Source organism: Dermochelys coriacea, chromosome 2 (genome assembly GCF_009764565.3).
Source record: "Dermochelys coriacea isolate rDerCor1 chromosome 2, rDerCor1.pri.v4, whole genome shotgun sequence".
Lineage (NCBI taxonomy): Eukaryota > Metazoa > Chordata > Testudines > Dermochelyidae > Dermochelys > Dermochelys coriacea.
Window position 1 is genome coordinate 198,382,654 of NC_050069.1, and position 17,313 is coordinate 198,399,966.

The 17,313-nt window shown below is 39.5% G+C and overlaps 1 protein-coding gene across 8 annotated transcripts in view; it reads left to right on the top strand.

The window, feature by feature from the left end:
• Nucleotides 1–17,313, top strand: part of SLC4A7 (solute carrier family 4 member 7) — a 175,996-nt gene that overhangs the window by 96,862 nt on the left and 61,821 nt on the right. For all 8 annotated transcript variants that reach the window (XM_038388775.2, XM_038388776.2, XM_043509008.1 and 5 more), the window contains exons 3-5: nucleotides 7,392–7,535; nucleotides 10,931–11,069; nucleotides 13,194–13,354. In XM_038388775.2, the coding sequence (XP_038244703.1) occupies nucleotides 7,392–7,535; nucleotides 10,931–11,069; nucleotides 13,194–13,354 (444 nt within the window). The remainder of the gene's footprint in view (nucleotides 1–7,391; nucleotides 7,536–10,930; nucleotides 11,070–13,193; nucleotides 13,355–17,313) is intronic.

The following is a 17,313-nucleotide window of genomic DNA, read 5'->3' on the forward strand; positions in this document are numbered from 1 at the left end:
AAGCAGTAGTCTTAGCACACCAGTTGCCTAACTGTTGTCAAGTTCTTTATAGGCATCCCTGCAAAGGAGAGTTTTAAGTAAGGATTTGAAGGTGAATAATGAGGTAGCTTTGCGGATGTTTACAGGGAGGTCCTCCCAAGTCTGTGAGGCAGTATGGGAGAAAGTATGAAGATACTTGTTTGAACATTTTAAAAAGTGGATGATCAGAGGCAAGTATCAACAGCTCAATAGGGAATGAGAAAGGATAGGTGAGGTTGAGGATTGACTGTGCAAGGCCTTGAAAGTGGATACAAGCAGGTTGTATACAATAGAGAAGGAGCAAGTGGAGGGATGCAAAGAGAGGTATGGAATGGTTAAAGCGATGGGCTAGGAAAATGATCTTAGCAGCAGCATTCTGAATGGATTTGTTTGGGACAAGATTACATTTGTCAAGGCCAAAGAGAAGGATGTTGCAGTAATCGAGACATGAGAAGCTTGAAAAGCTTTTTTTTGGCTAAAGTGGCTGATATACTTGTCTTTTTATAATATTGAAACGTCTGGCCAATAAATACAAGTCATACCTATTGTGAAAGAGAACTGGCTGTAACTTAATACACCAAAACATACCTTTAACAATTACTCAAGTTATTTGGCCACAAACTGAGGTTGAAAATGCTGACCTATAGGACCCCAGCCAAAATGCAATGATATTAATAGGCAGCAGATTTAAAACCAAACAAAAGAGGAAGTATTTCTTCACACAACACACAGTTGACCTGTGGAAGTCTTTGTCAAGGGATGATGTGAAGGCCAAAAGTATAACAGGGTTCCAAAAAGAAATTTAGATAAGTTTGTGAAGGATAGGTCCAACAATGGCTATTAGCCAAGATGGTCAGGGATGCAACCCCATGGTCTGGCTATCCCTAGTCTCTGATTGCTAGAGACTGGGAGTGGATGACAGGATGGTTCATTCAATGATTGCCTGTTCTGTTGATTCTGTGTGAAGCACCTGCCATTGGCTGCTGTCAGAAGACAGCATATTGGGCTAGATCAACCATTGCTCTGACCCAGTATGGCAGTTCTTATGTAAGACTTAAAACTTAGTTTTATGACTAGAGTTTCATGGCATGAGATCACCTTTCCCAATGCTACTGTTGCAGGAAAAAATTGGACATCTGTACTTGGAGCTCAGTATTTACTTTTCTGTCCACTTTTTTGCCTATCTTCTTCTTCTGTCTCCGTCTAGTTTCCTTTCTCTCCTTGTTTTTGACTCTCTCCCCCCTGTTTTTATTCAATTTTGTTGTAGTTTTTTGCTGCATCCCCTGTCTGTTCTTTCTAGCTGCTCAAAGTTGTGTTGTCAGAGAAGTGCCCCAAAGCTTAGGTTGGTAAGCCTGTATCCTCCTGCATGTATGAGCTTCTCCTGTGATTAGATGTACTGGGGACCACCTGTGAAAGAGCATGAAGTGAAAGATAGGTTTCAAAAACTTCCCATGCCAGCATATTTGTAGTAGTGAGTTGGAGTGCATCCGAGGGCCTGCATCTTTCCTTACCCTGACTCCAACTTGTGCCTACTCTGTGCCTCTCTAGACGAGTGTAGTACCTCCCCAGGGGATCCATCGGCTATTTTGGGGAGCACTGTGTTAGTTGAGTTGTAATTGAATATTCATCTAGTTTCTTAAATGTACATCATATAAAATACTACATTAGTTCAAAATCAGCCTTGTAATACTATTCTTTCATACTGCTAAGTGCTTTTAATGGTAATATTTCTTTTTGTATATATATGAACTTCAGTGTAAAACTGCCTATTTTTTTTAACCATACTATGCTAACTTTTTTAGTATCAGGGTATATGGGCCTAATATGTGATGTGTAAAGCTCTTAATTATCAAACTAATTGCTCGAGGAAAGCACATATTTTCCATTACAACTTTAAGCTTTTCTCTGCTAGTGGCTTTGGACAACACCACAAGTAGATTAGTTTATTTTTTTGCCATGTCTTTTGTGTTATGTATGTATTAGTAATTGAACTGTGAGATTTTTATTTTATGCAAACTGATTTTTTTAGCCTATGAGAAGCATGTGATAACATTTAGCTAACTTCTAAAATATATTTGAATTGATTCATACTAATAATGACCGTAAGTACTAAATACCATTGGAAGATTTCAGCATCTAAGCTTGGATAAAGTCATGTTAGATTAAAATGAACAATTATCTCTGGAGTTTTGTATACTAAATTTAGTGTCATGCGCTCTACTAATTCTTTTGATTATTGGTTTAAGCTAATTCTGTAACAAGCTTGGATGGGATCAGCAATACTGTGTACAGGTGTATGTATGAGTGGAGGTTTGAAGGTCATATAATAATTCAATTATATCTTTGTACTCCTACCTGAACTGTTGGTTTTAAATTTGTAATTGCCTATAGGTGAATGTATTCATGCAAGTAATTTAACTTCAGACTCTTAAATTCTTCACAGTTACTCCTATTTCTCCCCCTTCTGAGCTGTTGTAATAAATTACTTTACAACATCTCTTTGAGGACATACAGATAAGTATGTCCCTCCTTATTCAATTGGTTGGAGGAGATAATACTGAGCAACCAGTTTTTTATTTCTTGTTGGAAACTGAGTTTATCACATGCATTGAAACTTTACCTTTTCATCTTTAATCATTCTCCGTTTATCTTTGGGTAGGGAAGAAGCTGGGAGTAGGATGCTACTTGATATAATCAGCTGTCTACATGTTTTTTAAACAGTGTTCTCAGTGCTGTTCTCTACCTAGAATTGAACTCACTGAATCACTTTGCTTTACTTTGAGGCTTTTGGATTTGAACATACATGCAGCAGGTTCTTACAAAGAATTTGTAGTAAATAAAATAAGCAACATATTTTGCTAAAGAATAGAAGAGTGCCTTCTGTATATGAAATTGCCTCTTTTTTGCTAAGAAGAAGTCACTTCATTCATTCATAAAACAGTCTTTCTAAAGACTTTGGGTTCCTGGTTGCAACAATCAACTTCATTATCATTATGACATGAAGGAGTTCTTTTGTCTGGCTATACCGAAAGGAGGCCAGGAGACGTCTGACATGGGTTTAATCAGGCCGCAACTTTATTATTAGATGTCTGGGATTACCCGGCAGATAAAATTGTACAGTGCAGGTAACCCCATGTTTTTTCTGTAATTACCTGGGGGGGCTTTTACCAGCTCCCCCACTTTTTCCATCCATGTCCCTCCAGCAAATCCATTGCCAGGACCTTACCATCCACTCTCCTTGTAGAAGGGTTAAGGTGGGCTATAGGAGGGGGTTTGGCTCCCTGCCGTACCAATCATAGGAGTCCCCAACTGCCCCCCATTCGTTCCTTTAATGAATATCTCTTTTAAAGTCCTTTTCCAAGCCATTTATCTGGTCACTATATACTTTTCCTATGGAGTACCTGCACTGGACATCCGCTCGACACTTAAATAATGAGTTGTGACATATAGCCTCCTGACCTTCATGCCATGCATGAACAGACCACTAACTGAACTCACTGTGGGGGAAGGTGAAAAAATCCCAACTGCACCCAAGCCAATATGGTAGTAAGGAAAAAATTATTTCCCAGCCCCCCTAAAAAGGGGTGGCTAGCGTAATGCCCACAGCAGGTCTTGACCAAACCTGTTATTTTACCACAGGAAGGGTAGGGAGGATGGATCCTGCTTCATACTGCTCCATGTAAAAGGGAGGCTTCAGGTCCAGGGCTGCCTCTTTTAAACCCTGCATTCCTAGGGGATGAGTCAGCAACCCTGCTGACCCTATTGCAGCACTTTTCATCTTGCTCTTCCTTTCCTCCCCCCACCCAGCCATAAAGCACTGTTGCCTTTATTTGGCCAGCCCACTGCTTAAAGGTGCAGGGCGGTCATTGGCCATACAACTCAGTCTTGTAAAACCCCCATAGCCGTATCCCTTTGGATGTTGTGTTTAGCCAACATTGCTGCTTTTTGGTTTCTCCTCTTTGTATCTATCCCAAAACAGCCAGGTAGAATTGCGAGCAGTGGAACATAAGGACTGCTTGCTCTGTGTGCATCTTCCCAAAGGGTATGGGAGAAGGTGGCCATTGACCAGTCCCATTTCTGCACCAGCCTACGGAATAGACAGTGCATACTGCTAGTAGCTTCCACACAAAGGCTGCATCTATACTTGGAGCTAGGGCTGTGATTTCCATCTTGCGTAAACGTACTTTTGCTAGCTCTCATTGAGCTAGCACTTTAAAAATAGTAGTGCAGCTGTAGTGGCACAGACAGCAGTGAGCGGTGGGATGGGTTAGCTGTCCAGACAGACCTGCCTGGGCCCTGTGAGTAATTACTTGGGGTGGCTAACCTGTGCTGCCACTTCCCATGCTACTGTAGCTACACTATTATTTTTAGCATGCTAGCTAAATGAAAACTAGAGTGAATATGTCCAAGCGAGCTGGGAATTGCACCTCTAGCTCCAAGTGTAGATGTAGCCAAAGGTGGTATAGTTATTTACTCCAGATGGCCTGAGCATTTCCCCCAGCACTGGAGAGCTCTTGGGTAGCCCAGCAGTGCCCTCTTCTGAAGGCAATGGCTAAAGGACAAAGCCTGCCCCGTAACTAGGGCTGTTTGAAATTTTTTCATAGAAACTTTTTTTTGATGGAAAATTAGGTTTTCATCTAAATGAAAATTATAATAGAAAGTATCTGCTCCTCTCAATTTTTTTCATATTTAACCCCCCCCCCCCACCCAAATACTTTACATCCAAAAGTTTAAATTTTCTTTAAAGCTCACTTTCCAACCAGCTCTGCCTATAAGTTTTATGGCAACACATTATGCTATCATTAAAGTTATGCTGCTACAAATATACAATATGACTGTACTGAAATAATTTGTTTGGGTGGGAAAAAATCTTTAGAAAAATGGGACTGGTTGATAGTTAAATATTTTGTTTTTTATTGTGGCTGGCAGTATTTGGGAGCCACACATTTAAAAGCCTTTTACTATATGTCTTTAAATATTTTTTTAAACCCTTTTTAAAAAATTCTTCCAAGGAAAGTGCAAATGCACACAAACCTCTTCAATGAAATGAACAAAATATTTTAAATTAATACAATCATTATTACCAGCATCAGGACATCATTTTTTTTGTATATATAAAAAGCCACTAGTTGAGGCAAAAAATTTGCTTTCACATGGCTGCATTAATATGGCTCATATGTAATGTCATTATGAAAACTTTAGTTTACATTTTTAAATAGTATACACTGATCCTATGATTGTGTGCTGGCCATCTCCTGTGTCAAAGGTATTTAAAAAAAAAAAAAAGACAACTGAACTAAAAGCATAAAGCAATAATAAATTTTAGTTTTAGTTCTGTTGTCTTTTTAACTTTGACACAGAAGAGGGCCAGCTCACAATCATAGGATCAGTATATACTGTTTAAAAATGTAAACTAAAAGTTTTCATAATGACATTACATATGAGCCATATTGTATCGAGCTGCATTAATACATCCACATGAAAGCAAATTTGTTGCCTCATTATGTTGCCAATAGTTATTTTCCCATCAGAGCCAGCTGACACTTCAATCATTCTGAATGAATTTCATGTGTTTAGAATTTCACTTTCTGTATATATTGCAGGTGCCTGTTTGCATGTTCAAATCCCTGCATTTGTGTATATGAATAGATATTTGCACACTTTGATGCCTGTGCTCAGTGATTGTGACTGCAGTTTAGAAGACTGCAATGGGTATAGAACATAGAAGATAAATCCTACTGGATGTAGGAAAAATAGTGGAGGATCTTAATAGTGTGTACCCATAAATAATGTGCTAAACAGTCTATAACTAATGCTCCAGGGTTTAAAAGGCAGACAAACACCTTTTTCCTGGCTTCTAGACTTCCAGCTTGTGTACCCGAGTTGCTGCATGGCAAGCTAAGATGTGAATCTACCATGCATCACCTTGCCATGTGGTAACTCACTGTGTGGACACTGCTATAGCACAGTGAAAATCTCCATGTATGGCTCTCAGTCCCTAGTTTTTGTAGCTCAAAGGTAGTATGTTCCTGTAAAATAAGAACATGTAAAAGGAAAAGATTAAAAATGTTTGTCTTCAGATTTTTTTTTTATGGATTTGATATTTATAGAACTTTTTTAGCTCCTGCTAATCTGCTGAGTTTACATATCTTCAACAACAGAAGAATCACTTCCTGTTTCTGTTGTAAAGGCAATCTTCTGTAGTACCTTTTATAGTAAGACCTGAAAAATTGTGTGAACACCCCTGAGTTTAGCTACATTTTACTATTTTCATTAGATTGTTTCAAAAGGAGTTGAAAATATTATTAGATATGGTTAATATTCCATTATATGTCTCATATCAAGAGTGTTCATAACATTTTTTAGAGTTCCATCTTTCGTCAAGGCTGCCTGTATTGTCTTGCTATGTAGTGTTTGAGTCAGGATAAAAGAAAAGATGAAGAAAAATTTCCAGTTGTTAGAAAATAACTTGCTATTGGCAATAAATGCTATAGCAGTGCATTTATTTTTTTCCTCCTTTGCTTCCTCATTCCTTTTAAGGCCAATATGCTTTGATTTGAGGATACTTTATTTAAATTTCATTAAGTGTTTGGAATAAAAACAAGTAGTTTTTGTATTGCTTACAATACAATACAATACAATGTTTGATATTGCAGGATATTGTCAAACCTGGCTGCCTAAAGTTAGTCTCCCAAATCCATATTTAGGTAACTAATTTAAATGTTGCTTCTGAAAGTTAGACCACCAATGCTATACTGTAAATGGGCTCAGAATTCTAGGGAAGTGACACAATCAGAGAAAAATAACTACAAAATCTGGGTGATGGATGGAACCACCTTTTGTACAGTGTATCTTGAGTGGGAAAATAGATACCTGATGAAGTGCTCTCAGTATGCCTGTTTAGAAACATTGCCAACAGTCCTTGCACTAGCCCTGCCTCAGGAGTGTTGTGGCCAGGATTCTAGTGTGATGCATCCCAACTGGCAAAATGACGGCACCATGACGTTCTCTGACTTTTCTGCCCCACCACTGGCATATTGCACAGTGATCTCAGCTGTGTAAAGCACTGCATCCCAATGTTGAGAATCAAGATTGAGTTTTCTGACATGAAAGGCTGATGTGTTCTGTAACTGGATCTTCTGTATTATGGCAAGAAAGAGCAGAGACTGTTATGTGTGACCCATTCTGGGGAAGATTCTAAGTCACCGATTCTTTGAGCCCTGCAACAGATAGAAGGAAAATGAAGAGTGGTGTTACTGATGTCAAGATGCTATGTATTCGTATGTTTCTTGGGTTTTTGACATAGTATTGTAAGTCTGGGTAGGATAGTTCTTCTTACATTTTTATTGCTCCCTTTTATACTTACTTGATAGGCCACAGAGCTGTGTACATTGGTGTACATGTCCCATTTGGAAAGGAGGGCCGTCGACGTCATAGGCATCGTGGACATAGGCATCACAGAAGAAGAAAAGAGAGAGAAACTGATAGAGAAGATGGGCGAGAATCTCCATCATATGGTAAGAAAATTCTGCCTTATGGGGCTTTTTCATGTTGTTTAAAGAAAACCCCCCAAACAATAGCTAATCTAGATTATTAAACCTCGCTCTGTTTTCTTCACTATGAAAATATCTGGGATCAATTTAAGGTAATTACTGTTAATAGCAGGCAGAGGTTTTGTGGCTGTGCTCTATTTAAATCACAAGTTATTTGGCTCTGTATAGGTCTCTGGGTGAAGATCTATTTCCTCTGGTATTCAGGAAGTCAGACTATATGATTCTAATGGTCCTTTTTGACATAAAAATCTATAGATTTTTTACATGTCAAGAGTCCTCTTTAGGTTTTGTGATCTTGTGGTGGTCTTCCTTGTTGCATCATTCAATGCCACCAGTAGTGTGCTGGCAACCACATTGTGCTGTGGTCCACATTGTGCTGTATTGTCCACAGATGTATTACAGTGAGTACTTCAGCCTGTCTGCTGCCTGGGGTGACCTGAGAGTGACCAAAAGCAAGGGAGTGTCCCACCTCCTGAAGTTTTTTCTGCCCCCAAAGTGGCCAATGGCTCAATCCAAATTTCCTGCTGCAGAGTTTTTCTGAAGGAAATTCCAAACTTAATTTAAAAATGTTAGACTAGCAGTTTGACCCAATTTCTCTAATCTCTGATCCAGGGCCAAATTTGACTTTGGTGAAGATTGTCCCTTCTGCTCCACCTCTCTTCTGAAGAGTTTGCCACTTCAGGCTTCTAAGAGAGAGCTAGGACAAGGAAACATCAGAGCCAAAAGGAAAGGCCTGTGTCTCCTGCTTTTCCTCCTTTCCCCCAATTATATTGAATGCCCTGTTAGGGAGCTCAGCAAGCTCTGTGGGTAGGATCTTGTAGCCCAATCTGGGCAGGAAAGGGAGCCAAGCAAGAATAAATAGGCCAACTCTGATGCCCAGGCTGGATGGGGTTGCTTCAGCAGGAAAAGAGGCAGGCATGACGAGAAAAGAACCGATTGAAAGAACAATCGGTTTCCTCCTCATCTCCATGAAGGGAGTGAAGCCAGAAGGGTAGAGCGCCAGATGGAGGATCATGCCTGCATCCCTAAAGCCCGCATCAGCAGCCACTCCTTTGACTGTGGAGTTCTCACCTCCTTCTCTTCCGCTTCCTTGTGGGTTGCAGATAGAGGCACCAAACCAAGGTGGATTAAAAAAAACCCCTTTATTTAAAAAAACTATGGATTTTTTTATTTAAATTTGATTTTTTAATGATTTTTTTCTTTTTAAAAATCTGTTTAAAATGAAATCTGAATTTAGGCCGTAGCATATTTTGTATTAAATGTCTTATAATATTTAAAACATTTAAATAAAAAATAAATATGCTGAATCCATGACTCTCTCAAAAAACTTTGAGTTAAAGGCTGCTTTTCTATGTAAAGAATGAATCAAGGGAAAAAAAAATCTAACTTCTGTGTGTTTAATTAAATTCTCATTACCATCCTAATGCAGCTTGACACAAATCATGAACCAGAAGTTAACTATCTAGTAAATAAGTAATATATTTTTCACCATTTTTTAATGCACTAAAATGTAAAATTAATAAAAACATTAAGCTATATAATTGCTTAAATAGATCTATATAGTTATAGTGTATCATCCTAGGTAGCAAAAAGATGTACCAAATCTATTATAATGGCTCTATTTAGTTGTAAATCAGCAGATTTTAATGGTTATATCAATCAATGAGTGTGATGTTATTGACATGAACTGTGATCATATAGATCATTGTTGCAACCAAGGTCCGATACAGCGGACCCTCTCTAGACCACACATCACTAGAGCGCAGATTCTCATATAGCGCGGTTGCAGCGATGGATACCAAATTTAAATATTTAAATTGGGATTGGGATTGCAACCTTACCTCTGTCTGTTGAAATGGACAACCATTATAATAGTTCCATGATTTATTGTCTGGGGCTTATTTTCCTTTAAATATTTAAATTGGGATCCATGGTAACACAGCCCCCGCTTTAACGCGATACCGTGCATGGATCCCGAACCCCGCGTTCTAGTGAAGGTCCAGTGTAGTTCCACTAAATCTTGTACAAAGGTCAAATAAGGTGTCTATGGAAAGGTTGTAATTTGCTGGTTATGATTATGCTGTCTGTATGTGTGTATCATTTTTTGTATTTGAAGGTATGAATATTGCCTCTGTAGTTGTATCATAGAATCATAGAATATCAGGATTGGAAGGGACCTCAGGAGATCATCTAGTCCAACCCTCTGCTCAAAGCAGGACCAATCCCAAATTTTTGCCCCAGATCCCTAAATGGCCCCCTCAAGGATTGAACTCACAACCCTGGGTCTCAATGTGTTTGATTCTTAAGTAGCATCAGTGAAGCACTTGGTCAGCTTCTTGAGAAAGGACTATTCTGAGTAAGTGCCCAATCCTTTCTCTGTGACATTTTGTTCCTTCCCTAGAAATTTTGTCACTTTGAGAAAATCCTACACTGAAGATCTGTGGACATAACCCGGAGAGAGGATGGGAGAATTTGTGATTGCTTACCTGGAAATTTTCTTTTCATTGAAGAGAGAGGTCCGCAAATCTGGTCCTCCCTGAAAAAGGCAGATCTGTTTAACTTGCGGTTAAACTTCTCTTGTTCACCTCATGTTGAATATTATTTTTGCAAGGTGCAGGATGAGAGATTTATTTTTTTTTGTTTTATGGTCCAGAGGGGCTAGTTTTGGCAGCATCTTGAAATTAAGGGGGTCTCCAGAAGGGGGGGACTAGTCCCCAGCCTTCCAGTCAGCTTTGATTTTTCCCCCTAGAGCTGCAGACTGGTGATGACCCACACTGAGCATCTGTGGACCTATCCCTTCAAAGAAGGGAAAATTTTCACGTAAGCAACCAAAGTTCTCCCACGTGCAACCTTACCTCTGTGTGTTGACCATAATAATAGTTCCATGATTTATTGTCTGGGGCTTATTTTCCTTTGTAATGTCTATTGTTGAATTGTGCTTATCTTTGAAGAGAAAAAAATAGATATGATCTATTTCTCTTTCAAGTATGAGACTAAGATGTCTTGCCCTTTGAGTTTGTGTTGACTTTTTTCATGTTACCAATTTTGTTGTTGTTTGTTTTGAGGTGTGGAATTATGGAAAGAATTTAAATATTTTTAAGCTCTTGCCATAATTTCACAAGTGTGTTAACTAGAGTGTAGAAGTAGCTTATTTTCCTCCTCCTTTTGTTTTTAGAAACCCATTACAGGATATCTGTATTTGGCAAACTATTCCCATCTTCTTCTGATGACAGATTTTCAACACTCCATATTTCCAACACTCCCTCCACTGTGAGAGGGAGGATAACGTTTTAATTATTGCAAGGTGTTAACATTTCAATAGAAGTATTACCTTCTAAACGATTATTTTTTCCATCAAGACACCCCATCCCAACGAGTGCAGTTTATCCTGGGTACTGAGGATGATGATGAAGAACACATTCCCCATGATCTCTTCACTGAAATGGATGAACTGTACTTCAAGGATGGGGAAGAATATGAATGGAAAGAAACTGCCAGGTGAACCAAACATAGATCTGTTTCATGTAACCTTTTCCACTGATCTTGTTTACTTTGTCCTCAGAAATCAATTTTAGATTAGAATTTTCAAGTCAATAAGCAGGAAATTTGCCTCCCAATTAGCATTAACACCAATGAAAATTGAAAGTTTGATTCTCTGGGCCCCTCATTGAAAATATGCCCAAACCTCTGGAGGAAATTTCTTGAAGGTCTTTGCTGTTGCTGTGCTGACTTTATTTCCTAAAGTTGATTAAATGTAGTGTTGCAAACAGTATAGGTATAACTGACAGTGAGTACAGATGTTACGTAGTATTGTTTTTTGCTGTGACAAAAAGTAAACAAAAATGGAAGGACGGAAAGTCATTGATACTAATTTATTGTATTTTTCTTTCAAGAAACAAAAGAATCCCAAACTAGGTAATAACGCACACTAAACTAAGTTAAAAGAATGTTAATTAGGTTGCAAAGTCAAGTACTTGAAAGTTAGCATATGCCAGATTTATGCTTGTCCTGTGCAACCTTAATTCCTTAATTTTCCCCTCCTTGTGCATATGCATTGTGATAGTCTTCTGTATCTGAGCTCTTTAATTACATGATCACATACTATCTTTTCCACAACGCACAGGTTGGACACCCAAGAGGCAGAATTAAGATTGCATGGGCATCTGTAAATCTGACATTTCCTAACTTTTGAGTGCTTGACTTTGCAATTTATGCATCATTTATTAGTATAGTACCATAGATATGCATAGTGATTTATAAACTAAATATTTTTGACATGTTTGACTCCAAAAGCCTACAATTTATGTTTGATGGATATAAATCATACAGTTAAAAGATTAACTGAGTGTGGGAATGCTCTGTCTTGGTTGATCATGCTTGGTACCTGGGCAGAGGGTTGTTGGGCCAGATTCACAAAGGAACTTAGGCACCTGGATTTAGGTACTGCTGCAATCCACAAAACCCCTGCTCACCTGCTGCTTAACCCTATAGGTATCTAAACTCACTTGGTACCTAAATTTTCAAGGTGAAATTTCCTTAAGCACCTAGGTTTCCACCTCCTGGGTGCCCGGCTGACTATCTCATACCCAAACCCAAGCTTGATCCATAAAGCAGAATACATAAGCATTCATTCCCCCATCTCTCTTTACTGTGGGACTTGATCCAGTAGGTGTGGTCTGAGTTTGCCTACTACATTGTGCCCCATTCTGAATTTAGCTGGTGGTGGTACCTCCCTTATAACTGTTAGTCCAGTGGTTAGAGCACTCACCTGGGATGTGGGAGACCCTAATCACTGGGCTACGGGGAATTCTGACGGGGGTCTTCCGCAGTCTCTCCTATTGAAACAGTTTCACTTTTTAGAGAGAGAGAGAGAGAGAGAGAGAGAGAGAGAGACTGACTCTATATTGTGATGATCAGGGCACCCATCTGGTAACTGGAAGACCCAGGGTCCAGTCCTCCTGCTCCATGACTGCTTATCCAAAATGGAAAAGCTTCAACAGGAGAGGTTGAGAGGGGCCCCCCCCTAAGAATACCCCACAGCTCTATGGTTAATGTCCTGAGAGATGGGAGACTCCTGTTCAAATCCTTTATTCGCCTCAGGCTGAGCGAGGAATTGAACCTGGGTCTCCCATGTCCCAGGTGAGTGCTCTAACTACTTCCCATTGGCTAGCTTAGGCAGCTTCCTGTCTAGCAGGCTGGCTTTTGTCAATTCCAATCTTATGCCCCTCTCTCTCCCTAAACATTGTGTGGGGAGACTAGGCACCAAACTCAGGCTGTGTGAATCCCATTGTTGTTCCAGTGACTTTCTATGTGCCTAGAAGTTAGGCATTGGGATATTCAGTGTTGTGACACCTACATACTTTTGTGGAACTGGGCTGTTGTTTCAAACATAAGAAGGGGCATGAAAAAAGCAGAATCAAGTATGGGAATGGGTGATAGAGGATGCATTAAGGTAGAAGGATTGAGCATGGAGCATAGGGGCTGAAAGGGGGATGTAGACAGAAATAAAAGATGATGTATGCAGGTGGATATAGCTTTTGTTTTGCAGCCTACTGAAAACAGGAAAAAAAGTCTCTTCAGTAGTAATCTGTACATATGCCATAATATATATTTATATTTCAGGTGGCTAAAATTTGAAGAGGATGTTGAAGATGGTGGTGATAGATGGAGCAAACCTTATGTGGCAACTCTGTCTCTGCACAGTCTCTTTGAACTGAGAAGCTGTATTCTAAATGGGACAGTCATGTTGGACATGAGAGCAAACACACTAGATGAGATAGCAGGTTGTAACAAAATAATGCTGGCTGGATATTCTTGTTGGTTCATATAAATGTCCAATCTCCCTTTGAACCTTGCTAATTTTTCGTCCTTGGTGACATCCTGTTGCAGTGAGTTCCACAGTTTATATGTATAAATAAATAAAACTTAAAATGAATTACTTGTCTAATCTACATTTGCTAAAACAGACTTATTTAATGGGATATTCAGGGCAATATTCTATGGTAGTGGATTTTCCTGTAGGAATAATATATTATTCCATCTTTGTTTCCTCTGAAAGAGGAACAGATGCATATATAGTGTATCCTAAAGACTTTTTTTTTAAATTAACATTACAGGACTCACTTCATTTGAGTATCAAAGCATCACAATATTATTAAAATTTCAGACATTGTGGCCATTTTAAAGATCCCAGGGAACTTTCTTATAAAAGCTATAATGTTAACCCAAGTGTCTTCTGTAATTATATTTGGCCTACCTCAGTTCTTTTTCATTTTCAATTAGATACATATCTTAACCAGTATAGATTGCTGTGTGTGGTGTTATGTGCTGTAATCGTGTTTATCTTCAGAGGAGACTGTGTTGCTGTGGTAGATAAAGTGATCCCTGCATAGTTTATTTTGTTTATAAAACATTATATCATCTTTTGATACAACAGGTACTATATAAATATAAGTTCTTAACCTTACTAGGGATCTCAATATAAATATTAGAAATGGTAAAATGTAACAAAAAGGTCTTTGTATTTTGCTCAAAACAGATTCATACAAATTTCTTCCAGATAGGGCTTGTGTTACTGACTTTGTGCAACTTAAGGTGTTGTCCTAGAAATCTTTCAAGATTCTTTAAACTAGTCAGTAAAAGAAAATGCTGGTTGCTGTTTTACACAGCCATATAGGCAGATTTTCATTCCTCAGTTTATATTTGAGGTATTTTGGAAACATGGCTGATTATACATTTTCATGTGATTAAAAATATCGAAAAACCCACACAAATTTTGCAAATTGACCAGTTTTGCCACACTTTGTGTCATTCTCACTCTCTTGTAAAAATGTGAAATGGAAAGTCCAGTAAGGAATCTTGAAGGTTAGGGCAACTTAAAAAAAGAAAGTTTAGACATTTGAAGGATTAGGCTTGTCATTTTATATAGTAAACTATGTTGAAAGAACACTGAAGTTGCAAAATCAAGCACTCAGACATTAGGAAATTCCAGAATTAAGGTTGCTATACAGAGGTTTCTATCTGGTTTGTACATCAAGCCCTTGCTTGTGGTAGTTTTTGCAACTACACTATTTTCCAGTGAAGAGTGGTGTTTATTTGATGTATCATTGAATACACACCTGCTTTTTGTAATGAAGGCTGTAGTAAGTAGGAAGTTGAAATAAAGATAAATGACAATATTTTGTTAATTGGTTAACAAATCTATTTATTCCTATAGACCTTTTATTTTAAAGTGTTTTTTTAAAGTGCTGTTTTGGAAAGAATACTGTTGAAAGATCCAGAGAAACATTTGCTCAAAGTGCATAGATTTGAACTGTTGGCCCACACTATTCTTGGCTATTTCTTTTCAAAAAGAAAAGGAGTACTTGTGGCACCTTAGAGACTAACAAATTTATTAGAGCATAAGCTTTCGTGAGCTACAGCTCACTTCATCGGATGCATTTGGTGGAAAAAACAGAGGAGAGATTTATATACACACACACAGAGAACATGAAACAATGGGTTTATCATACACACTGTAAGGAGAGTGATCACTTAAGATAAGCCATCACCAGCAGCAGGGGGGGGAAAGGAGGAAAACCTTTCATGGTGACAAGCAAGGTAGGCTAATTCCAGCAGTTAACAAGAATATCAGAAAGAAAAGGAGTACTTGTGGCACCTTAGAGACTAACAAATTTATTAGAGCATAAGCTTTCGTGAGCTACAGCTCACTTCATCGGATGCATTTGGTGGAAAAACACACACATTTTTCCACCAATGCATCCGATGAAGTGAGCTGTAGCTCACGAAAGCTTATGCTCTAATAAATTTGTTAGTCTCTAAGGTGCCACAAGTACTCCTTTTCTTTTTGCGAATACAGACTAACACGGCTGCTACTCTGAAACCAAGAATATCAGAGGAACAGTGGGGGGATGGGGTGGGAGGGAGAAATACCATGGGGAAGTCAGCCATAAAAATGTTGGCATACTGTGGGGCCATGCGGGTACCCATCGCAGTGCTGCTGATTTGAAGGTATACATTGTCACCAAATGTGAAATAGTTATGGGTCAGGACAAAGTCACAAAGTTCAGCCACCAGGTTAGCCGTGACATTATCGGGGATACTGTTCCTGACGGCTTGTAGCCCATCTTTGTGTGGAATGTTGGTGTAGAGGGCTTCTACATCCATAGTGGCTAGGATGGTGTTTTTAGGAAGATCACCAATGGACTGTAGTTTCCTCAGGAAGTCAGTGGTATCTCGAAGATAGCTGGGAGTGCTGGTAACGAAGGGCCTGAGGAGAGAGTCTACATAGCCAGACAATCCTGCTGTCAGGGTGCCAATGCCTGAGATGATGGGGCGTCCAGGATTTCCAGGTTTATGGATCTTGGGTAGCAGATAGAATACCCCAGGACGGGGCTCCAGGGGTGTGTCTGTGCGGATTTGTTCTTGTGCTTTTTCAGGGAGTTTCTTGAGCAAATGCTGTAGTTTCTTTTGGTAACTCTCAGTGGGATCAGAGGGTAATGGCTTGTAGAAAGTGGTGTTGGAGAGCTGCCTAGTAGCCTCTTGTTCATACTCCGACCTATTCATGATGACGACAGCACCTCCTTTGTCAGCCTTTTTGATTATGATGTCAGAGTTGTTTCTGAGGCTGTGTATGGCACTGTGTTCTGCATGGCTGAGGTTATGGGGTAAGCAATGCTGCTTTTCCACAATTTCAGCTCGTGCATGTCGGCGGAAGCAGTCTATGTAGAAATCCAGGCTGCTGTTTCGACCTTCAGGAGGAGTCCACCCAGAATCCTTCTTTTTGTAGTGTTGGCAGGAAGGTCTCAGTGGGTTAATATAGATTCATAGATTCATAGATACTAAGGTCAGAAGGGACCACTCTGATCATCTAGTCCAACCTCCTGCACAGCGCAGGCCACAGAATGTCACCCACCCACTCCTATGAAAAACCTCACCCATGTCTGAGCTATTGAAGTCCTCAAATCATGGTTCAAAACTTCAAGGAGCAGAGAAGCCTCCCTCCAGTCAACCATGCCCCATGCTACAGAGGAAGGCAAAAAAAACCTCCAGGGCCTCTCCAATCTGCCCTGGAGGAAAACTCCCTCCCGACCCCAAACATGGCAATCAGCCAAACCCTGAGCACATGGGCAAGATTCACCAGCCAGATACCCAGGAAAGAGTTTTCTATAGTAAATCAGATCCCATCCATCTAATATCCCATCTCAGGGGATTTGGCCTATTTACCCTGAATATTTAAAGATCAAAAATATGTTGGTCAGAGGTGTGTTGGAAATATTCCTTGAGTCTGAGACGTCAAAAATAGGATTCTAGGTCACCACAGAACTGTATCATGTTCATGGGGGTGGAGGGGCAAAAGGAGAGGCCCCGAGATAGGACAGATTCTTCTGCTGGGCTAAGAGTATAGTTGGATAGATTAACAATATTGCTGGGTGGGTTACGGGAACCATTGTTGTGGCCCCTTGTGGCATATAGTAGTTTAGATAGCTTAGTGTCCTTTTTCTTTTGTAGAGAAGCAAAGTGTGTTTTGTAAATGGCTTGTCTAGTTTTTGTAAAGTCCAGCCACGAGGAAGTTTGTGTGGAAGGTTGGTTCTTTATGAGAGTATCCAGTTTTGAGAGCTCATTCTTAATCTTTCCCTGTTTGCTGTAGAGGATGTTGATCAGGTGGTTCTGCAGTTTCTTTGAGAGTGTGTGGCACAAGCTGTCAGCATAGTCTGTGTGGTATGTAGATTGTAATGGATTT